The 23,986-nt window shown below is 45.4% G+C and overlaps 1 protein-coding gene across 4 annotated transcripts in view; it reads left to right on the forward strand.

The window, feature by feature from the left end:
* Positions 1-23,986, forward strand: part of NPRL3 (NPR3 like, GATOR1 complex subunit) — a 267,923-nt gene that overhangs the window by 86,492 nt on the left and 157,445 nt on the right. For all 4 annotated transcript variants that reach the window (XM_082260222.1, XM_082260223.1, XM_082260220.1 and 1 more), the window contains one exon: positions 18,357-18,435. In XM_082260222.1, the coding sequence (XP_082116348.1) occupies positions 18,357-18,435 (79 nt within the window). The remainder of the gene's footprint in view (positions 1-18,356; positions 18,436-23,986) is intronic.

Genomic DNA, 23,986 nt, shown 5'->3' on the forward strand with positions numbered 1-23,986 from the left:
ACATGCGATTTCCTAGCCACTGTGTTTTCAGAGTGGTGGAGGAACCTATTTCCTGCATGAAACACAGGCACAGCAGCACATTCAAATTAATGGTCTGCTGTGCCCACAGACCTGCAATAATGTGAACCAGCCCTAAAAGAGAAGTATGGCCACAGATGCTTTTCTTTTGGCTTACAGGAGTGCACTTACTTTTGCACTCCTGTTACCCAGAATCAGCTGACAGTGGGCTAAAGCGTGCTGCCAGCTGACATCACAGAGCTGCTCCAGGCTCTGTGACATATTGTCACCTCCATATTGTTAGGATCCACCCAGGTTCCGGATTGACAGCTGGTCCCACCACTCAGCTTGTGGCATAGAGCTGAAGCCAGCTGCGCTAGCTTCCTCTCTGGCCTGGAGCTCCAATGAGCGCTGGAGGAAAAGAGCAGAAAGCGGTGACTGACAGTCACTGCTATCCCTTCAGAGAAGACCAAGAACTGAGCAGTCAGAAGTCATGTTTATCGCTCAGTTCTCAGGCTTATAGCCATTTGGGGACAACTGCAGCATCACACCAATGCTGCAGCATGGAGGTATGTATGTATGCTTTTTTTCTTTTCTTTTTTACAAGTCCATTTTTTTCCTTAAATATTTGCAGTGTATCACAATAACTATACTGCCATCTAGTGATACTTTTATACAGTACTCTCAATAAAATGTTACTTTAGCTTCATGTAAAATGTGTAGTTTTTGAAACCTGTTGTACATTTATGTTGGTATTGTATTTATTCTGGAAAAAAAAAAATTGTTTTGGAGCATCTCTGGTTTTAGAAACCAACAGAAATATGGTCTCTATATTTCTCTTTCTTAATAAAAAAAAAAAAAAAAACCTGCCAGCAGGCCTCACAGTGTAGTTTTAAAATTAAGGCAATTGCCTCATCTAAACAATGTTTTTGTATTTATTACTGCAGCAATATAGGAGTTGCAAAATGTTAGAATGGGGGTAGTTAGATTGAAAAAGGAAAAACAATCTGATAAATGCCTGGACCTACATTCCAATATGACTTTTTATAAATATGTATAACCCTTCATATTTTGTTCCTTTAGGAATCCATCTCCTAGTTTAAGGGGAACCTGTTCCCAGATAGTGCAAACTAAAGTATTTACATATTTTGTACAAGCATTAAAAGCACTTTAACCCCTTGGAGCCTAAGGCTTTTTCTGACATATGTTGCTTACAAGATAAAATCTGTATTTCTCTTTCGTTCATTGACAGACACCGCTCTATACCTTCTTTGACCATTGGGTTATGCTGCTCTCCATAGGAGTAGGACACTAGGTGGAATAAAGTTTGACTACGCCCATAGGGCAGTCCCAGAGGGTATAGTCTCACTTCCTGCTCTAGTGCTTCAGTTTTTTTCTGCCTAGTCAGGAGTCCCTTGCTGGGATTTCCTAGTCCCTTGCTGGGATCTCCTAGCCCCTTGCTGGGATCTCTAGTCCTGGCATTTTTTCCTTTTTTTTAAACTGAATTTTTTTTTTCTTTTATTATTTCTGTTCCTGTGAGAACTACAATCAATTCTGTTCCTGTGAGCGCTACAATCAACTGCCGGACTGGGTGATGCCTGGATATCATAGATCCTTATGTTCTTCCCAGTCTGGCCAGCGAGCGCGTTAAACTCCTCGCGAGGATGCATAGCCCCGGTCACGACTTGAGTCGCAGCACATATCTGGCCCGCAGCACCCCCCATTCCAAGATGGAGATGTGGTCTGTCCGGAGTGGGGCTCACCCGGTTCCATGGTGTGGTAAGTAGTGTCCCACCTCTCCATTTGTGGTTCCTCTGGGTGGACGTGGGCCCCTCCCTTGGCTGGTCGGACCCCCAAATTCTCTTCCATTCCCCAGCCCCTCTAAACAATCACGGTGGGTCTTTTGGCCCCAACCCACCCCCACTCTTCCCCCCCCCCTGGGTGAGGTAGGAGCTGGCTTTGCCACATGCGCCAGAAGGGAAGGGGGTCATGGTTGTTGCCGACTGGGCTGTCCGGATCGCACACAGGGTTTTTTCGAGTGGGTTTCCGGTTAGTGACTGGGGCAGGGATTGCCTTTGGGCTCCCTGCAGCGGTTATTGGGCTGGGGGGAGCGGATATTTCATCATCCCCGGGTCCGCGCCTCATGTAGCCGGATCGGGCCGAAAATTTAGGCCGCAGCCTACTCATGTCCAAGTGACTGACCAAGCTGGCCGAGTGACTGACCAAACTGTCCAAGGACGGTACTGCTGACGGATGTGGGCCAAAAATTGAGGCCGCGGCTTCACGGCCTACTCGCGGCTGACAAAACTAGCTGTCAAAACTAGGTGTCCAGGCAACTGACTGAGCTGTCAGAGCTCCTATCAAGCTAACAGAGCTGCCGGCGGACTCACACGGCCGAATCGGGCCCCAAATTTAGGCCGCAGCTTTGTGGCCTATTTGCGGCTGACTGTCCGAGCTGCTGGCTAAGCTGTCCGAGTTGTTGATCAGGCTGTCCGATCTGCTGACCGGGTTGATAGAGCTGCAGACGGGCATCTGCCTTGCCCCTCAAGAGGGGGTCAAATAGTCAGCCTGGCTCTCCTCTTAAACCGGGGGGCGCCGAGGGGACGCTACTTTTTTTAGCGAAGTGAAGCAGCCATTGTTGTGTGGGTGAGGGTACTCTGCCTGCACGTCTGTGTCACGGTGGACACCCCCCTCCCTTAACCACTTTAAGACCGGAGGATTTGGCTGCTCAATGACCAGGCCCTGTTTTGCGATTCGGCACTGCTTTACTTAAATGGACTATTGCACGGTCGTGCGAGGCTGTACCCAAACGAAATTGACTTCCTTTTTTCCCCACAAATAGAGCTTTCTTTTGGTGGTATTTGATCACCTGTGCAATTTTTATTTTTTGCGCTATAAACAAAAAAAGAGCGACAATTTTGAAAAAAAAAAAACAATATTGTCATTAGAGATACAGTGGTGGCATGGAGGGAGGTGCGGAGGATGGTGGGCTTGCCCTCCAGTATCTTTAGCTACCTTACTATTCAAGGCAATCCCATGTTCATTCCCTCTACTACACAGCAGCCTTCAGACAGTGGGCAGTTTTGGGACTAACTAAAGCCTCCTCGCTTTATGACAATATTACAAACCATTTCAAATCTTTTCAAGTGCTGAGACAGGAATTTAATCTGCCCTCTTCTCATTACTTTTTCGACCTACAAATGACTTCCTTTTTGCGGACTTGCTGCAGATATGGAACAAATCCATTTAAACCTTCCTTTATCGACGTAGTGCTTCATCAAAAAGAATGTTCTATTTCTATTCTATATAAGCATTTAGTGTCTCATTCGTTGGGTGGGATTCAACAGGTATTATTCCAGAAATGGTCTCACATTCTGGGGGATGAAACATTACCGGAAAAGCTTCTTAAGAGCTATAAAAGAATACACTCTATTATTATTTCTGAAAATTGGCCGGAAACTCATTTTAGAATAATGCATCGGGCTTACTATCCTTTTCGACATTGCCCAGATGATCCTACTCAAGCGCAATGTCCATGGTGTAAAGTCACACGGCCTACACTTTTACATCGACTCTGGGAATGTCCTCATATCAGCAATTTTTGGGACAGCGTGCTGGGTTATATTTTTCTTATTTCGGGTATGGGTGTACCGAAGACTCCTACTATACCTGCCTTTTTAACTGCATATCCTTTTCTTCACAATGGACACACCTCTGCCTCTTGGCAGCACGCAGAACGATTATGGCTAACTGGATTAACTCCATCCCACCAAATCTCTCACAGGTCCAACAATCTTTGCTGTCTCTATGCCAACTGGAAAGACTTGACGTTATGCTTTCCATCTCGCGTACTACCCCGAGATTTCTTACCAGATGGAGATCATTTCTGGAATATACATTTTCAGAAGAGAGCTTGACAGATATAATACGCCCTTTTAGATTCACTGAATGGTATTCTTCTAGGGACACGGCCGTTTTTTTTTTGGCAACATAAGGGTTGCAACCTAGATAGGCTCAGGCTGAATTTTGAATCTCCAATTCCCCCCCCCCCCCCCTTTTTCTTCAGTTTTTTTTTTTTTTTGTGTGTGTGTTTGTTTTGATTTTCTTGTTTCTTTTTCGTGGGGTTTTTTTTTTTTTTTTTCTTCATTGTCTATTTATGCAAAGCCTTGGAGTGTTTGACCCAAGTAATTGGCTGCATTAACCACTTAAGCCCCGGAGGATTTTCCTGCTAAACGACCAGGGGGTATTTTGCGATTCGGCACTGCGTGACTTTAACAGACAATTGCGCGGTCGTGCGACGCTGTATCTAAACGAATTTGGCGTCCTTTTTTTCCCACAAACAGAGCTTTCTTTTGGTGGTATTTGATCACCTGTACGATTTTTACTTTTTGCGCTATAAACAAAAAAAGAGCGTACATTTTGCAAAAATAACAATACTTTTCACATTTTTTTATATGAAATTCCCCCAAAAAAAATGTAAAAATCAAAATTTTTTAAAATTTTTGGCCAATTTGTTTTATGCTACCTATGTTTGGTAAAAAAAATCGCAAAAAGCGTATTTTGATTGGTTTGCTTAAAAGTTATCGCGTTTACTAACTAAGGGAAAGATTTCTGTCATTTTTGGTGGTTTTTTTTTTAACGTGTAATGGCGGCGATCTGCAATTTTTTTTTTGCGGTACTGCGACATTGGGGCGGACAGATCGGACCCTTGACTGACATTTTTGACACTTTTGGGGTTACCAGTGACATTTCTACAGTAATCAGTGCTATATATATGCACTGTTACTGTAAAAATACACTGGTAGTGAAGGGGTTAACTTTATTTGGGAGGGAGGGGCTGTGTGTGTCCCTAGGGGCGTGCTTTCTACTGTGATTGGCTGTGGCTTGAGCTGTAAGGACACTGATCAACGGATCTACATAGTAGATCCATGTGATCAGTGTTTTTGCAGCGAGGAGAATGACAGGTGGCTTGTTTACACAAGCTGCCTGACATTCTCCCTCTCCCCCGCCGATCGCCGAGTGACCGGCGGACATCGGGTCCGCTGGTCACACGCGCGGGGGGGGTCCGTGACCGCGCGGGAGCGCGCTTCCGCGGGCACGCGCTCGCTGCCCAGAGCCTCACAGGCGAGCAACGTAGACCTACGTCACTCTGCCTGTGAGGGGCTGACTGCCGCAGTAAATATACTGTGAGCAGTCGGCAAGCGGTTAACACTGCTTTATATTTTTTGTCTGATTTTGTATATAAAAAGGAAAATAAAAATTTATAAAAAAAAAAAGAAATATTTTTCACATTCTTTTATATGAAATTTTTTTAAAAAAATGTAAAAATCAAAATTTTTTAACATTTTAGGCCAAATGTTTTCTGCTACATATTTTTGGTAAAAAAAATAGCAATAAGCGTATTTTCTCTAGCGCTCATTGACAGACGTAGTCCTCGGTGATACACCACCTTCGGGTTATGTTGCCTCCACAGGAGCAGGACTAGACAGGAAATTAAAAAGCTCTGGTCACACCCTAGGGGCAGTCCCAGAGGGTATATCCTCTCTCTCTCTGCCTCAGCAAATCAGTTATTTTCTGTCTAGTTAGGAGTAAGGACCTAGATACCTTGCTGGGATCTTAGGTCCTGGCAAGAATTTTTTCTTAAAGGATTTTTTAGACAGCTTTTTTTCTCCAGTGTTCCTGTGAGATCTTCAAGCAAGAAAGCTGAACTGGGCGACGGGCTGGATGTTGAGATCCGGTGGTCACCCCAGTTCAGCCTACGAGCGCGTGCAGGCCATAGCTCCGCGCTGGGTCGGCCGCGACAAAGTCCCATTAAAGGACTGTCCACGCGAGTTAAACGTCTCGCTGAAACGCCAAAGACCATGAGTCACGGCGTCCGTATCGGTCGACAGCCCTCCCGCCCCGGTGGAGAGGGGTACTGTCAGGAGTTGGTGCCCGCCTGGTTCCGGTATGGTGAGTAGTATGTTCCCCCTTTTCCCCTGACGGGTCTTGTGGTGAACGCGGGCCCCTCTCTGTATGGTAAGATAGAGTCCCCCTCTATCCTATAACATGACACAGATCCTCCTACTTTGAGTGTGATTTTATGTGCAAAAAGCCAGGAGGCTTGGTTTGGGAGCTAACAATCTAATTGTATACATGTTAAAAAGATGTAATCTGTGGCATTCTGGGAATCTTACGGTGTTAAGAATAAGCTACCTACCAGTCAGAAGCCACGGACACGTAGACTGCCTTCCTAATCAGATCCCCAGCTATTTGCAGGCCTCCCGAATGGCCATGCGGTCCGCCAGGGCCGGTACCGCCAACCACGCCATATCCCCATGCAGAGAGAGTGTTGTGTGCCCTGCAGCACACCGCTATTCAGTACAGGCCGCCGCCATTTTTTTTGCTGGATCGCACGAGCCGCCATTTTGGCGTAGCCTCGTGTCTCCAGCATGGGGGCGGCCATGTTTGAGGTGATCCAAACACCTCGTGGAGCTTGGGGGAGGCGCCGGAAGGCGTGCAGAGGGGCGGAGCCGCCTCCTTTCTTCCTGGGCAGCCAGCCAAAAGACTTCCTGTTTGTCAAGACAGCGCTGTAACCTGTTGCAGTTAAACTCTGAGCATCAAGTGGTGAGCCTGGGGGTCTATCTCTCTCTCTCTCTCGATCGATAGGGATCCCTAGCAGGTAACACTAAGGGGCTTTGGTGGCGCTGGGGGTCGGAAAAAAAAAAAAAAAAAAAGTTTTTTATTTTTGAATTATATTATCCAGGAAGTGACTGGAATTTATCATGGACCCTGCCACACATATTCCCCCACCTGTTTCCCTCGAGGGGGCCACGGGACCCGCCGGTGCACAGAGTATAGAGTCATTTACAGCAATTTTGGAGTCTATGGTGGCTCGGGTGGAGGCGGCCTGTCAGGGACGGGGGTCAAGGAAGCGACCCCCGCCTACCCCTATACTATCTGACACCTCTGACTCTGATTCAGAGATGGTCACTGCAGTTGCAGGTTCCTCTGCAAGGGCTGTTATCCCAGGTAAAGCCCCCTCAGACAGTGAGGAGGACGCTTCTTCTCCTGCTATAATTCAGGAAGAAGCATTGGTGGACGCACTAGTTGTGGCAGTCCAGGAAACCTTAAAACTTGAGGCTTTACCGGCAGAGGCAACTGAAACAGAGATTCCTTTTGGTACTAATAAGCCCATCAAAACGGTGAAGGTTTTTCCTGTACCTAAATGTTTCGGTAATCAGATTAAAGGAGAATGGGAGCATTCTAAACGTACCTTTACTATTTCCAAGCGTATTGCTAGACGCTATCCGTTTGAGGAATCCATCATTAAGAAATGGACGGTACCACCAGTGGTGGATCCACCTATTTCCAGGCTGAATAAAGCCACGGTTATTCCAGTGGAGGACACTTCGTCCTTTAAGGATCCGGTGGATCGAAAGATGGAAGCAGAGTCCCGCACCATCTTCTCCCTGATAGGGTCAGCATTTAGACCAGTAATTGTTATTGGTCTAGTTTCCCAGACACTTACGGAATGGGCGAAAATGGTACGCCAAGATCTTAGGGGAAAAGATATTCCCCAGGAGACATCTGATTTGATGGAACAGATTATACAAGGGCTACAGTTTATCTGTGACGCAGCCTTGGACACTACTCCCTTATTAGGGCATGCATCTAAGTCAGCGGTGATCCTCAGACGTGTGCTGTGGTTAAAATGCTGGTCAGCTGACCTAGGTTCCAAAAAGACCTTGACAAATCTCCCCTTTCAGGGGAATCGTCTATTTGGGGCCAACCTAGATGAAATCATTAAGGATGCCACTGGGGGCAAGAGCACTTTTTTGCCACAGGCTGCTAAAGCTAAGGGACCTCGCAACAAGCGAGGACCTTTCTTTACCGCCCATAAAGGGCGCCCGGCTGGTACTAGCGGGAAAGGCAAGACTCCTCCAGGAGGGTTCAAGAAGGGCTGGTCGGACAAGCAAAGGACCAACCCAGCCAAACCCGAAGCAAAGGAGTACACAGCCTGAAGGTGCGCCCCCACCCGGTTTCAGGGTGGGGGGACGTTTTCACCGGTATTCAGGACATTAGATCGAGCATCAACCACTACTACCGGTGCGATTCTTCCCTTCCAACATTTAAGTACTACAGGAAGCGGTAGTTACCGTTCCCTGAATAGATCTTTTCCTTTACCTTTTCCTAAGATTAGTCCCGATACCTCACAGGAATCGGATCTGGTTGACCAGATAGGCCAAGTAGCCTCTAGTCGGGTGACTTCGGTCCCTGAGGTTCAACCAGAAAAGATCACCTTTCCTGATAACTATCAGGTATCTGATAAATGTGTGGGAACAGAAAACGACCAGACTTTCTCGGATGGTCGGGGCCAGATACCTCTAGGGACGCCTGGTTCAGATTCTATCAGCGCCAGTGGTCCTAGAAATTCTAGGCTGGCCTCCTCAAGCCGGCCTGGCCGACTTGGACATGTTAGTCGTAGACGTTCCGTGGGAACTTCGTCTCAGGGAGTGTCTGTGGTCTCAAGGACCAATTTACCATCATGCTTTACAGTCGCTGGGTTTAATGGCCTGGCCATTGAGACCCAAGTACTGAAGGACAGAGGTTTGTCTACTTCAGTCATTCCTACCCTTATTAAAGCAAGGAAAGCGACTTCCAGCAAAGTCTATTATCACACATGGAAGACTTATATTGCGTGGTGCGAATCTTTAGGATTTCCTCCACGTACCTATTCGGTGACTCGAATATTGGCCTTTTTGCAACAAGGGGTTGAGCAGAAGCTAGCCTTGAGCACCATCAAGGGTCAAGTTTCAGCATTAGCAATCTTCTTTCAGAAGCCTTTAGCTACCAAATCCTTGGTGCGGAATTTCATCCAGGGGGTGCGGCACCTGGCTCCTCCAGTCCGCGCGCCCTTACCGCCCTGGGATCTTAATTTGGTTTTGTCGGTTCTACAGAAACCTCCCTTTGAAAACATCAGGGAGATTCCCTTGCTTACTTTATCCCAGAAGGTGGCCTTCTTGGTGGCTATTACTTCTGCTCGCAGGGTGTCAGAACTGGCTGCATTATCATGCCAGTCCCCATACCTAGTGATTCATAGGGATAAGGTAGTACTTCATCCTAAGCCATCTTTTCTTCCTAAGGTGGTTTCAGATTTTCATCTGAATGAAGATATTGTACTACCTTCCTTGTGTCCTCAGCCCAAGCATCATCGGGAACATGCGTTGCATTCCTTAGATGTGGTTCGGGCAATCAGGGTATACCTGAAAGCTACGGAATCTTTCCGTAAGACGGATTCACTTTTTGTGATCACGGATGGCCCCAGAAAGGGTTTGCCTGCATCTGCCGCGACCATTGCCAAATGGATTAGACAAACGGTGGTACAGGCTTATTCTATTAAGGGTCAGAGTCCTCCGTTCCCTGTTAGGGCGCACTCCACTCGAGCGCTCAGTACTTCCTGGGCCTTTCGCCATCAGGCGTCAGTGGTCCAGGTATGTAAGGCGGCCACCTGGTCGTCGGTACATACCTTTACAAAATTCTATAAAATTGATGTGACGGCATCGGCGGATGCCTCATTTGGCCGCAAGGTTTTGCAGGCCGCAATTTGAGGAGACCGGTGGTCTACCTCGAGGGTTTTTTTCTGTTTGAAAAAAAAAAAAAAAAAATTTTTTCTCTTTTTTGTTGAGTCTCATCATTAAGGATGAGCATTGTAAACTTCTAGTTGGCACCGGTTGGGCCTTCTAGATTGGGATTTGATTTCATTTTCCCACCCCTCAGTTGTGATACTGCTCTGGGACGTCCCGAAGGTGGTGTATCACCGAGGACTACGTCTGTCAATGAGCGCTAGAGAAAAATGGATTTTTGTAAAATCTTACCGTAAAATCCTTTTCTCTTAGCTCATTGACAGACGTAGTCCCCGCCCCTCTGTTTTTTGAGTTGGGTTAAAATCTCTAAAGACTGCTTTTTCACATAACTGATTTGCTGAGGCAGAGAGAGAGAGGATATACCCTCTGGGACTGCCCCTAGGGTGTGGCCAGAGCTTTTTAATTTCCTGTCTAGTCCTGCTCCTGTGGAGGCAACATAACCCGAAGGTGGTGTATCACCGAGGACTACGTCTGTCAGTGAGCTAAGAGAAAAGGATTTTACGGTAAGATTTTACAAAAATCCATTTTTGATTGGTTTGCGCAAAAGTTATTGCGTTTTACTAACTACGGGAAAGAATTATGTCATTTTTATTGTTTTTTGTTCTTTTTTTACTAGTAATGGTGGCGATCTGCGATTTTATGCGGGACTGCGACATTGCGGGGGACAGATCTGACCCCTAACTGACATTTTTGACACTTTTTGGGGTATCAGTGACATTACTACAGTAATCAGTGCTAAAAATATGCACTGTTTCTGTAAAAATGACACTGGCAGAGAAGGGGTTAACTGTACTGGTGATCAAGGGGTTAAATGTGACCATAGGGGCGTGATTCTAACTGTAGAGGGGCGTGACTTGTGAGATCATAAGAGTCATGCGATCCTATATAGCAGGATCACATAGCGTCTGTGATCATCTAAGGGAGAATGACAGATGGCTGTGTTTACATCAGCCATCTGTCCTTCTCTGTCATCGGTGGGAGATCGCGAGTGGCCAGCGGCCATCAGAGCTGCCATCCACACGCACTGAGTCTCCTGAGCGAGCGACGTAGTACTACGTCACTTTGCCCAGGAGCGGCTGCCTGCCGCAGTAAAACTGCGGTGAGCGGTCGCTAAGTGGTTATGGGGGCCATGTCCTATTATGTCCTCTATGGAGGGTGACCCTCTTGTTTTTTTTTTTTTTTGCCGGCCTAATAGGTGGTCCCTTTGTGGACCTTTAGCCGGCATCTACTTGCGGGATTGTGGTTGGAGACCTCCCCTGCTTGTTATGTTCTCAGGGTGAGCTTCACATATAGCGACTACTGGGTGTGTGTCCATGCACTTTGGGTGCTCTGATGGTGAGGATGATTCCTCTTTTACTGCACATGTAAAGGCACTGGTGGATGCACTGATTGTATTGGTGCGGATAATTTTAAATATTGGGATGCAGCCTTTACTGCGTCAGAGGCGCTGGTCCCCTTGGGGCTGCAGTTCCTCAAAAGCGGCGGAGGTTTTTTTATTTTTTTACCACCTACTGTGGCAGATTTGTCATGAGTCAGTGGAGTTGTTATAAACACAATCTGGTGATGCCTAAGCATTTCGATCAACGGTATCCCTTGAGGAGTCTCTGTTGAGTACATGGGCAGTCCCACCTGTGGGGGACTCTCAGGTCTCCAGGCTAAATAAACCCACCATAATTCTGATGGAGGAGTCTCCCGTTTTTAAAAGATCCTTTTGACAGTAGAGCCGAGACTTTGGTCAGCCACGTTATACTGTGGCTTATTCAGTCCTTGGGCTGGTGTTCACCATAGCTTTGGTGTCCCTGACTTTCCTAAATGGGCAAAGATTTTGCGCCTGGATCTGAAAGGGGGAAAAGCCTCCACCTGCCTTTGCGGAGCTGGTGGGCTTTTTGGTCCAGGGGTGCAGTTCGTCTGTGATGCCTCTCTGGATGCGGCTACCTTAGTCTATGGGTTTTCCATGGAAGCAGTGATCTTTCTGAGCGTGATATGGCTAATATACTGGTCTGCGGACCAGGCTGTCTATAAGGCTTTGTGTGATTTTCCGTTTGTGGGTAATCGCCTGTTTGGAGCCTCTCTGGAAGGACCTCCTCCGGAGGTTCCTCTGCAGACCCGGTATAGTATGCCGAGAGGGGGTCCTTCCAGACATAAGGAGAAGGCCTCTTCTGCCTGTAGGGGCTCCATCACCCATGTTTTGGGGTGGGGGAAGATGTCTTTGCTTCCTCCGGACCCATGGACCTCCCTGACTTCAGATAGGTGGGTTCATGAGTTGATCGGCCCGGCTACAAGATCGAGTCTTCAATCTTCTCCTCTAGTGCAGTTCTCTCCTTCCAACCTGCGTTTATCCCCAGACCGCCTGTGCGGTCTCTTTGGGGGCGGTGCAAAAATTGCTGCTTCAAGGGGTGATTGTTCCGGTCTCAGAACCAGAACGTTTGTTTCATAGCTTTTATTCAAACATGTTTGCAGATCCTAGGAAGGAAAGTGAGGTATGTCCAATTATGGACCTCAAGTTCTGAACCGGTTTGTGTGGGTACAGATGTTTCAAATGGAGTTCATTCGTACGGTAGTGGCATTCCTCCTTCAGGAGGATCTGGCCTCTATCCATCTTAACAAGACTTACTGTTCTATTCCGTTCAAGGCCGGTCATCCGCCCTTCCTTCGCTTGCTGTGGGCAAGGAGCATTGTCAAGAGGTCTCATCTCAGCTCCTCCGTTTTTGACGTTTTCGCGTCAGCGGGGGATTGTGGTACTGAAGTACCTGGGTGATCTTTTTCTATGAGCAGTGTCTCCGACTGTTCTGACGGACAACCGGGAGATTACTGTGCAGACTCTGTAGGAGTTTGGTTGGAAATTGAATTTCCAGTTATTGGCCTGGGTTCCGTCCACCTAGTTGGACTATCTGGGTCTGTTCTGGACTCGGCCTCAGCCAGAGTGTTCTTTTCATGGGACGAGTTCCAAAACCTGTCCACATGGGACCTCTGCAAGAGAGTTCCTTGCTATGTGAACCGAGGATCCCCACAGTCTCTAGACAATCTGATCCTGTTGAGTTGGGGTGTGAAAAGGTCCCTGCTTCAGTGGCTTCGCTCTCCGGCGCTTCGACAGGGTGAATCTTCTTTCCCCTGTTTTAGACGGTGGTCACAATGGATGCCAGCCTGTCCAGGTGGGGTGGCATGTTTTGACACGGATTGTGTTCAGGGGGTCTGGCCTCTTGAAGAATCCAGACTACCGATCAATATACTGGACATCTCCTCCACAGCTGTTTCATCACTAGTCTCTCTGGTAATTCCTGTGGTGGTGTGTCTCGAACTCCTGAGTTGGTCCTGTTGGCCTCTTGTTTCCACAGGAAGGTGTTTGGGTTTGTGGCACTGTCTTGGGATCCCCTGGCTGACGCAACGGACGCACTGGTGGCTCCTTTGTGGCTGGTGTCGTCTGAAATCCAGCTTTCCTCTTCTAGAGCTTCTGCCAAGACTCCTGTGTAGGCTTGAGACAGAAGGGATTACGGGCATCCAAGTGGCTCCAGACTGGCTTCACAGGTCTTGGTACGCAGACCTGTTGCGATTGGTCGTCGATGCTCCTTGTTAACTTCCTCCTAGAGGAGATCTGTTGGCTCAAGGGCCAGTCTTCCATCTTGCTTTACAGTCGCTGGCTTTAACGGCCTGGCTGTCGAAGCCAAGTGCTGAAGGCTAGAGAGTTGTCTGAATTGGTGATTCCCATGCTGGTGCAAGTTAGTAAATCTACTTTAGGTAGATTTACCGTCGCCTTTGAGGAGCGTATTTTGCGGATGTGAATCCCCTGGGGATCACTCCCACTCCTTTTCGGTGATTCAGAGTTGCTTATCCTCCAATGAGGTGTTGAGCAGCACCTGGCCTCGGGTACCATCAAGGGCAAGTTCGACCATTGGCGGTTTGCTTTCTTCGTCCTTGGCTATGCCTTCTGTGGTTCTCACCTTTGTTCAGCAGGTTCGCCAGTGGGCTTCCCCAGTACGGTCTCTGTTGCCCTCGTGGGATCTCAACTTGGTGCGGTCAGTTCTTCAGTAACCGTCGTTGGAAAATATTCGCAAGATTCCTCTGCTTCCATTGTCCCAGAAGGTAGCCTTCTTGGTGGCTTTTTCTTCTGCACCGAAGTTGTCGGAGCTGGCAGCTGTCTTGTTGTTGGCTCACGGAAATAGAGTGGGGCTTCGTCCCTGCCAGTTTCCTTCCTAAGGTCGTCTCTGGTTTCCATTTAAATAAAAGCATTGTGTTCTAAGCCTAAGCATACTAAAGAGATTGCCTTGAATTCTTTGGATGTGGTTTGAGCAATCAGGGTGTACCTGGCAGCGACTGAGTCGTTCCAAAAAATCAGATTCCCTGTTTGTCCTTACGGATGGTTCCCGTAAGGGGCTGGCCGCGTCTGCTGTGACCTTTTCCGATGGGTCTGGCAGACGGTGGTGCAGGCCTATTGTATTAAAGTTAAGGATACTCCATTTTCCTGTTAAAGAGGTTGTAAACTCGTTTTTTTTTTTTTACACCCTGCAAGAGAAAGACATAATGAGCTAGTATGCATCGCATACTAGCTCATTATGCAATACTTACCTTAGAACGAGCCCCTGCCGTGCCGTCCGCTCACCTCTATGACGGGCGACATGTCTAGTCGCCCGTCTTCCGGGATCGCGGCATCCGGCCATCTGATTGGCCGGAGCCGCAGTGACGTCACTCCCGCACAGGCGCGCGGGAGCCGACAGTCACGGCACGGGGCTCTGAAGGAACGGCACGAGCGGCCGTTCCTTCATAGCGCATGCGCCAGTGACGTCACTGGATGCATCGAAGGTAAATATCTCCTAAACGGTACATGTTTAGGAGATATTTACAGTACCTATAGGTAAGCCTTATCATAGGCTTACCTATAGGTACAACTTGCAGAGGAGGGTTTACTTCCTCTTTAAGGCGCATTCTACGAGGGCGCTTAGTGCCTCTTTGGCCCTCCGCGCCCTCTGGTGCCAGTGGTGCAGGTTTGCAGGCGACCACCTGGTCGTCCGTGCACACTTTCACAAAATGTTCTAGGGTAGATATGTTGGCATCTGTTGATGCTGCCTTTGGCCGCAAGGTTTTGCAGGCCGCTGTTGGAGAGAATTAGTCCTCTTTGAGGGTGTACATTTTTGCCAGGTGAGCTTAAGTGGTTTCCTTGTTGAGCTCCTGTTTTACCTGGTTGGCTACGTTTAGCTTTTGGGAAGTAGGTTTATTGCTGTGTTCTTTCCACCCCTCATATTGACACTGCTTTGGGGTGTCCCAAGGGTCAAAAAAGATATGGAGCTGTGTCCGTCAATGAAAGAAAGAGAAAACTGGATTTTTGTTTTACCGTAAAATTGTTTGATGGACACAGCACCCGCCCCTCTATTGAGTTGGGGTTTATGGTCTTCTGACACTGCTTGTTACAAAAAACAAAACTGAAGAGCTAGAGCAGGGATTATACCCTCTAGGACTGCCCTATGGGCATAGTCAAATCTCTTTTCCACCTAGTGTCATACTCCTAATGAGAGCAGCATAACCCAAGGATCAAAGAAGATAAGGGGCTGTGTCCGTCAAGAACATCAGAGAAAAGGATTTTATTGTAAGAATAAAATCCAGTTTTATTGCTAGAAAATTACTTAGAACCCCCAAACAATATTTGTTTTTTTAACTGAGACCATAGAGAATAAAATGGCGATCGTTATAATATTTTATGTCACACGGTATTTGCGCAGCGGTCTTTTAAATGCAATAAACTTTAATAAATTAAAAAATAAAACTGTAAAATTAGGCACATTTTTTTGTATAATGTTGAAAGAAAATGTTACGCCGAGTTAATAGATACCTAACATCTCATGCTTTTGAATTGTGCGCAGTCATGGAAAGGCGACAAACTTCGGTCCTTCTGGCTTTCTTCGGGTCTTCAGCCAGCTGGCGGACATGCTGGAAGGTCGCTCAAGTCTCCCGGTGGGATGGGAGACCCGGGCGAGCGGCAAAAGGTGGCGGGCGGGGGGGAGGGGACATCCCATCCTGCTCCTTGTAACGACAGCCAAGTCGTCACACATCACCTCTGACATATATACTCTCTTTGTAGAGAGATGTCATTTTCAATGCTCACTGATCTTTTTTCTCTACGCAGTTACTGAAATCTTTCCTATTAGTTTCTGCTGCACCAGAATCTTGGCAATCTGCCAGCCAGCTGGTGTATCTAAGCTGTTAGAAACTGACCAAAGTTTTGAGATCGCTTGTGATCTTTCAGAAGGAATAATTTGACAAAAAATGCACCTAGAGAGCTCAAGGATAGCGTGTTTTTAAAGTTGAAGTCCAGAAATTTAGCCAGCTTTTAAAAAATGGTGGCTTAAAATGTTAAGTTCAACGAGATGTACACCACCCCATGGATGCATCTCTTTTTTTTTTTTTTTTTTTTTACAATTTACATTTTTAAGCAATGCTCAGGAATACAGGAATCTCCTACACTGGACCTTCAGGTCTCTGTTCCTGCAGCTGCAGAGGTTTTGTGCAGTCTCTCTACCCATTCCTCCTCTTGCCCAATCACAGAGCATTTTGTATTATATAAACCCATTCACAAATTACAGAGCTTTCTGTGAATTCACAGTAGGAGCGGGGCGGGCCGAGCGGCTGCTTTTTTAGAAAGCATAGTTGTAATCTGCCTGCTCAGTAAAATTGTAAATAAGAGAGCGCTTTCCTGGAGCTCTTTTACTGCTTGTTGGGAACTTATAAATAGTTTAATGCCCATAGTCACAGGTGCACTTTACACAGTCTACTACATGTACTAGAACCGTTTGTTGAAAATTCTTCCATGCTTTCACTGATTTTACAGTAAAAAAGCCCTTTGTCGATGAAGGTTAAAATGATAATAAAGGCTTTCGTTTTTGTTGTACACATGTTGTTATATTTAAGATAAAGCAGCGGTGGGGTGCTACTATCCAGTAAGATGAGGACATTTTCAAAGCGGCGGGGTGCGGAAGGGCAGTTGCACAGCGGCAATGGCAATCATGAAGAGATGGTCCACAACTCCTTGCTTGCTCATAAAAATCTTCCAAATGTATTGGCTATCCATAAAAGACACTGTCAAACACCAGGTGTAAACGTTTTTTTTCTATTTTTTTTTTTTTTGTTCATTTTTTGTTTTGCCACTGTATTGGATTTTAATGTATTTTTTGATTTTGTAACCAATTATATTTGTGTTTTTGATTAAATTTATGTCTGTCCATAAATGGTTTTTCACCTCTCAAAATAACTCAAAATATCCATTATTTAATAGTTTTAATGGAGTGTATAAAAACAATTGTTTAATACAATGGAGGCTCAAAAACAAAGCAGGACTACTGGTAGAGTATAATATGGTGACGAGAAGGCTGCAAATAATATGTACTTACAGGTTAGATTGGTAACTCCTCCATGAGTTTTTTTGCAAGTGTCCTAAGGCGATGGACCTTTTCTCCCTTATGGAGACATTCTTAATAGCTTAAATAGTTTAATGTTTTACTTTCATACTCAATCAACTAATAATATAAAGCAGTACACCCTGATCTGTGCAGCCTCGGTAAAACCTTGGAAGCCCTACCTGGACCTCACATCGCAGGGACGCCCTGTAATGTTGCTTTGGTTTATCTCACAGGGATTTTGATGGACAAATACAGGTGCATCTCAAATTAGAATAGCATTAAAAAGTTAATTTATTTCAGTAATTCAATTCAAATAGTTAAACTTGTATATTTTATATAGATGTGTTACACACAGAGTGATGTATTTCATGCATTTCTTTCTTAAATTTTAAAGATTATGGCTTACAGCTAGTGAAAACCCAAAGTTCAGTATCTCAGAAAACTAGAATATTACAGAAGACCAATAAAAAAAGGATTTTTAATACAGAAATGTGAGCTTACTGAAAAGTATGTCCAATGTACAGTATTAAATGCACTCAATACAGTACTTGGTCGGGGCTCCTTTTACTTGAATTACTGCATTCATGTGGCGTGGCATGGAGGCTATCAGCCTATGGCACTGCTAAGGTGTTATGGAGGCCCAGGTTTCTAATAGTGGCTTTCAGCTCATCTATACCGTTGGGTCTGGTGCCTCTCTTCTTCCTCCTGACAATACCCCATAGATTCTCTATAGGGTTTGTGTCAGGTGAGGTTGCTGTCCAATCAAGCCCAGTGATACCATGATCATTAAACCAGGTATTGGTACTTTGGGCAGTGTAGGCAGGTGCCAAGTCCTGTTGGAAAATTAAATCGGCATCTACATAAGCTGCTCAGCAGAGGGAAGCAAGAAAGGCTGTAGAATTTCCTGGTAGAGGGCTGCGCTGACTTTGGACTTATGCCTCTCCACTCTTCCTCCAAACTCTAGGACCTTGATTTCCAAATTAAATGCGCAATTTTCCACAGTTTGTGATTATTTGGGGAGTCATGTCCTCTGCTGGATTTAGTCCACTGTTTTATCAAGTCCAAAGTCAGCGCAGCCCTCTACTAGGAAATTTTAGAGCACTTAATGCTTCCCTCTGCTGACCTGCTTTATGGAGATGCTGATTTTTTTCATTATTTTTTTTTCACTCGTAGTGACTATCTTCATTCTTTTTCTCACAGTGCTTTTTTCATTAATTTCAATAAAATTTTACCTGTAAACATTGGTGTGCTTTTACAAGGACACAAACAATAATGCATTTCTCTACATGTTTTATTGGTGTGAATCTAGTGGCTGTGTATAAAATATTAAAACCTTTTATTTTGCCAGATGGGGAACCACAGTCACCATTTCACCATATTTTACCAAAAAGCAAGTTGGCGCGAGACCTAAAGGAAGCTTATGACAGGTATTGATTGTTTAAGTCTTTTGTGAAATAGGAGTTTTTTTTGCTTCCTCTTTCTAGACTGGTCTCCTTGCTGAGAAAGCATGGTTAACAGCGCAACTGCGCCCAACCACCCTTCATCCACACCTACCCACACTTCTTTCTGACCACACATCTAGCAAGGAGACAAAAAACTAATATGACATTGCTTTTCTCAGGAATTAGGTACGGCAGTCCCTGAGACTAGTGCCATTACTAGCTATGCAGAGGAAGGGGGCTTGTCCGCTACAGTGCCAAGGAAAGTTAAAAAATGCTCAGACAGCTCACAGCAGAGCTCTGATACAGGTAGTGTGAGGGGTGTCAGACCGAGGCTCCTGTTCTGACTGAAAAACACAGACTGCAGCAGAGGAAACAGAAGCCTCATTCTGGCTTACTAAGTAAATGCGTTTTCTTCATTAGAAAAATCCACTTCTTTTGAGCTTTCTTTATGAATGATTCTCCACTCAGTTCAGGGGCTCTCACTACAAGCATACTCATATTCATTACAAAGCTGGCGGTGGCAACTGAGCACTAATTTTATATATATATATATATATATATATATATATATATATTTATATATATATATATATAATATATGAACCCTGCGCTACACCAATAGCTCAAAACACATGATTAATCAGGAAAAAAAAAAAAAAAAAAAGCTGCTAAACACCAATAAGTGTAAACATTTTTCATAGATCATATAAATATATGTACGACTATGGTGCAGCACTCCCTTTAAGCAGTGTATAACAAACTTATGACTAAACCAAACATAAATAATACTGTCATGCGATTTGAAGCCATATACAACAAGTGATAAGTGAATCAGTATTATCTTTCAATATCTAAAAAAAAAAAAAAATCCCAACCAGTGTTAATTTTGAAATTGAATTTTGATTTAGTTTTAGTTATAATCTTTTGACTAAAATGCCTTTTTAGTTTTAGTCCCATTTTAGTTATCACCAATTGTTTTAGTCATAGTCTTTGACTAAAATGCCATTTTAGTTTTAGTCCCATTTTAGGCATTGTATTTTAGTCTACTAAAATCTCCAGTACATTTTAGTCGAATAAAATAATTTTAGTCAACTAAATCTAATGTGTTTTATTGTAATGCATTATTTAGGCATTTCTAAAGAATTTCCAAACTCATATACTCCTGGAGTAAAAAAAAAATTCATATTATGTTATTATTTATGGTATTAAGGTTTGAACAAACTCACAGATACAGATTTAGCCACTCTGAATGGTCAGAGGAGGCCTGTCATGCTGCACAGTGCTCTGGATGGTGGTCTGAAGGGGCCTGTAATGCTGCAGAGTGCTGGATGGTAGTCTCAGGTCTGATTGGTGGCCTGTAATGTACAGTGCTCTGGATGCCGCCATGCTGGTGGTAGCTGGTCGGGGGAGGCCTGTAATGCTGCACAGTGCTGGATGGTGGTCTGCGTGATGGCCTGTAATGCACAGTGCCCTGGATGCCAATGGTCAGAGGAGGCCTGTAACGCACACACCGTGCTCTGGACGGATGGTGGTCTGAGGGGAGGCCTCACCTCAGGCCTGCTGTAATTGTAGTGTACACTACACACTCAGATGGTACTCTATTTTCTCTCTGGTCTGGACGTGGGCGATCATCATGAGTTGGAACTTGGAAGTGGGACTCTCGTTGGGACTCGGGAGGCCTGGCTATAATGAACAGTGCTGCCCTGGTCTCTGGGCATACTCATACTCATGAGTCATACTCCTCACGGAGTGAGACTCGGAGGCCTGTAATGCTGACGTCACAGTCGCTTGCTTGCTGGAAGCAGAAGCAGGCGGAGATCTGTGGAAACTGGAAGGTAGTTTACAAGGGTAAATGTCCCTGCCTCACATTTTCGTTTAGTTTTCCTTCATTAGTAAAAACAGAATTGATTTTTGTCATAGGTTTCGTCAGTGGACAAAACTGTGGTGTACTTTTTTATTTCGTTTTTGTCACTGTAAAAATGACACTGATGAAAATTTTGATAAACGTTTTCATTGACGAAATTAACACTGGTCCCAACTGAGCACTGCCACTGCCCAACTATTGACACACCCACAAAGTGTTACTAAACCCAGGACCCCACATTCACTATATCTGGTCTCCCACAGTACACAGAACATAGAAATGCAATTATTTTTGTAATTATAAACTGCTAGATACCTTCACTCCTCAGCAGTATATCGGAGTCTTGTGACTTCTATCAGTGTCTGGCCAAGCACTGGATAAAGCTTGTAGGAGGAGTTTTCATTCTCCTCTGACTGTCCTAGACAGGCTGCATGACCCCTGACTGCTGATTGGCCCTGTGCTGATTGCATTCAATCTCCCAAAAAAAAAAAACTCGCTAGCATTACACACCAAACTGAACATTTGCAGAGTGCCTCCTAGGGCTCTGTGCTATCAGCAGATGGATTGGCGACTGTGGAAGAAGCGGAGAATCAGAGAAAAAAGGATCAAACAGCCTTTTTACACAATGCCAAGGATTAACCCCTTAGGTTCCACAGTGAGTATAACAAGCATGCTTTACTGCGTATAAAGACTGATTTTACTGTTGTGAGTTTGGTAACATTTTAAAGTGATAGTGTCACGTACCTTGTGGCAGAGTCTGTGTAGGGGGAGACCTAACGTACAGCCCCAGCACAAGGACCACTGATGTTGTGACAGTGGCCACGAGAGCACAGTTAGATAAGAGTGCCAGTAAGATCTTTTGTTGGTTGCTGATGTGTGTGGCAGGTGCGTCACCAGAGTTGGGCTGGATAGCTGAAGCAGCAGATTGCAGCAGGAACAACAGACCCGAAGCTGGGTAGGCAGTAGCTGGTAGATGCAGGAAGGCTGGCAGCACACAGCAGATGGAGGACCATCATCACCAGGCACAATGCAGAGCAGGACAGATGGGTGACTGGATAAAAAGTCAGACAAGCTAGGTCAGGAACGGACGATCAGGTATAAGCATAAATGGCACACAGAAGAATGGTCAAGATGCAGGCAGTGGTTTGCACCAGGATATCAGGCAGATGAGCAGAGATAAATGTAGTCTAAGGCAAGCCAAGGTCAGGATAGGTGGAGAGGAAGCGTGGTCAGGATAAGCCGGGTCCAACACTAAAACAGGTACATGGGGAAAGCTGCAGATCAGACGGCAATGTACTAGTGCATCTGCTGCACTTATCTAGGCCATTTGGCGATAGTGTTAATGGCTATTGCATGATCATAGGCATTAACATATTCGTACGCCTGTGCCTGGCAAGACCGGTACCTGCAGGACCACTCCTGCACATTGGCCTTTGCCTTGGATCGTCTGGTGCTCTATGGCCAGCACGTCCCTGACATTGCCTCCTCCTTACAGGTAACCTCCGGATGCCCAATTGGCTTTCTTTCTGTGGGTTTCTGTGGAAGAAGGCATGGAGAAGTTCTTTGGTATGGACATTTTGTTCAGGTTCCCAGGAGTTCTCTTCTGGCCCATAACCCTACCTTTTAATTAAGTACTGTAGCTGATTCAGTCTTTTCCTTCAATCCAGAGTTACTTCTATTTCATATTCCTCATCCCCATTCACAAGTACAGGTTCAGGTGGCCTGGAACCTCTATCTAGGAAAGAATCTGGCACTGCAGGTTTTGAAAGCGAAACATAGAATACTGGGTGAATTTTAAACAAGTCTGGTAATGATAATTTATACACTACCTCATTAAGTTTCTTCTTCACCGGAAACTGCCCCATGAACTTAGGTGCAGGTTTCTTCGAGGGACAAGCCATCTTGAGGTTTGCTGTAGACAACCACATTCGGTCACCCACCTGGACATTCAGTTCCCCCTTCTCTTCCTGCCAAAAGCTTTCTTGTTATATGCCTGCGCTTTAGACATTGCTTCTTGTAGTAATTTATTATTACGGCTGAGAAAGTCCTCCATGCTCTGAACAGCTGGAACTGGGGCTTCAGGGACAAAAAAGACGGATGAAAGCCATAGCTGGCAAAGAATGGGGACTGCCCGGTAGCTGAATGGCTGGCATTGTTCTATGCGGACTCTGCCAATAGTAGTAATGATGCCCAATCATCCTGGACGAATGATGTGAAACATCAGATGTATTGTTTGAGTGTCTGATTGGGTCCTCTCTATCTGTCCATTGGTCTGTGGGTGATAAGCAGAGGACAAGGATAAATCGATTTTCAAGACTTCACATAAGGCTCTCCAGAAGCATGAAGTGAATCACAAACCTAGATCTGAGATTGTTTGCAGGCCCCCCATGCAGCCTCCCGATTTCTTGCAGCCTCACAATTTCATGCAGTTTTCATGGCAGAGGGCATGTTCCTTAGAGGCAAAAAATGGGCCATTTTGGATAGTTAGTCCACGACTACGAAAACGGCCGAGCATCCTTCAGATGGGGGCAGTTCTACTATGTAGTCCATAGATATCATCTTTCATGCTCTATCTGGGACTGGCAACAGTGTGAGCAGACCCCGGACTCTGTTTCTAGCGGTCTTAACTCCGAGTACAAATGGTGCAGAGTTCACATACTCTTTTCAGTTCTTGCCCAGATTGGGCCACCAGAATATGCATAATACTAGATCCAGTGTCTTATGGAATACGAAGTGACCTGCCAAGGGGTGATCATGAAAAAGTTTCCGAACAGACACACACACACTCTCTGGTACAAATTTTATGTACTTTCCACAGCAACCCTTCTTTAGCCACCAATGCGACTTTGAGAGGACTGGAAACACCCACAGAGGCTTTTTTAATCTGCGAGAGATTAGTTTGCAACAATAGAAAGTTACTTGCTGACAGGATAATGTCTGGCATAGATGGTTCTGTAGGGTCGTCATACATACGGGACAATGCGTCTGGCGTGACATTCTTTAATCCAGGCACATGTATAAAAATATATCCAAATGTATTTGTACATAAGAATGACCGACAATTTAAAAGTGAAAAAAATATTTAAAAAAAACTTTGACATATAACGAGTATAACAACAAAATCATTTATTTATTTATTATTTATTTATTTAAGGTACTTATATAGCGCTGTCAATTTACGCAGCGCTTTACATATACATTGCACATTCACATCAGTCCCTGCCCTCAAGGAGCTTAAAATCTAAGGTCTCTAACTCCCATTCATACATACATAGTAGGGCCAATTTTATACAGGATCCAATTAACCTACCAGCATGTCTTTGGAGTATGGGAGGAAACCGGAGTACCCGGAGGAAACCCACGCAGGCACAGGGAGAACATGCAAACTCCAGGCAGGTAGTGTCGTGGTCAGGATCATAAACCCCAAAAGCAATTACAGTCATATAGCCAAATCCCCGAAGTGGGGGATAGTGATACAAATACCAAAAGCCCCTCGGGGATGTGAGCGTGGCTGCGGTGCTATATGGTGGTAATAGGAGTATCAGCTCGACATGTTTCGGGAAACCGCTTCTTCAGGAGTACAACTCCCACTAAACGTATATAGAAAACTGGTAAATTAGGATTGTCGGTACATGCAGTATGGATCCACCAAGGGTACAGTATGGCCAGGGA

The sequence above is a fragment of the Pelophylax lessonae genome (genome assembly GCF_965119305.1).
Source record: "Pelophylax lessonae genome assembly, chromosome: 6".
Classification (NCBI taxonomy): Eukaryota; Metazoa; Chordata; class Amphibia; order Anura; family Ranidae; genus Pelophylax; species Pelophylax lessonae.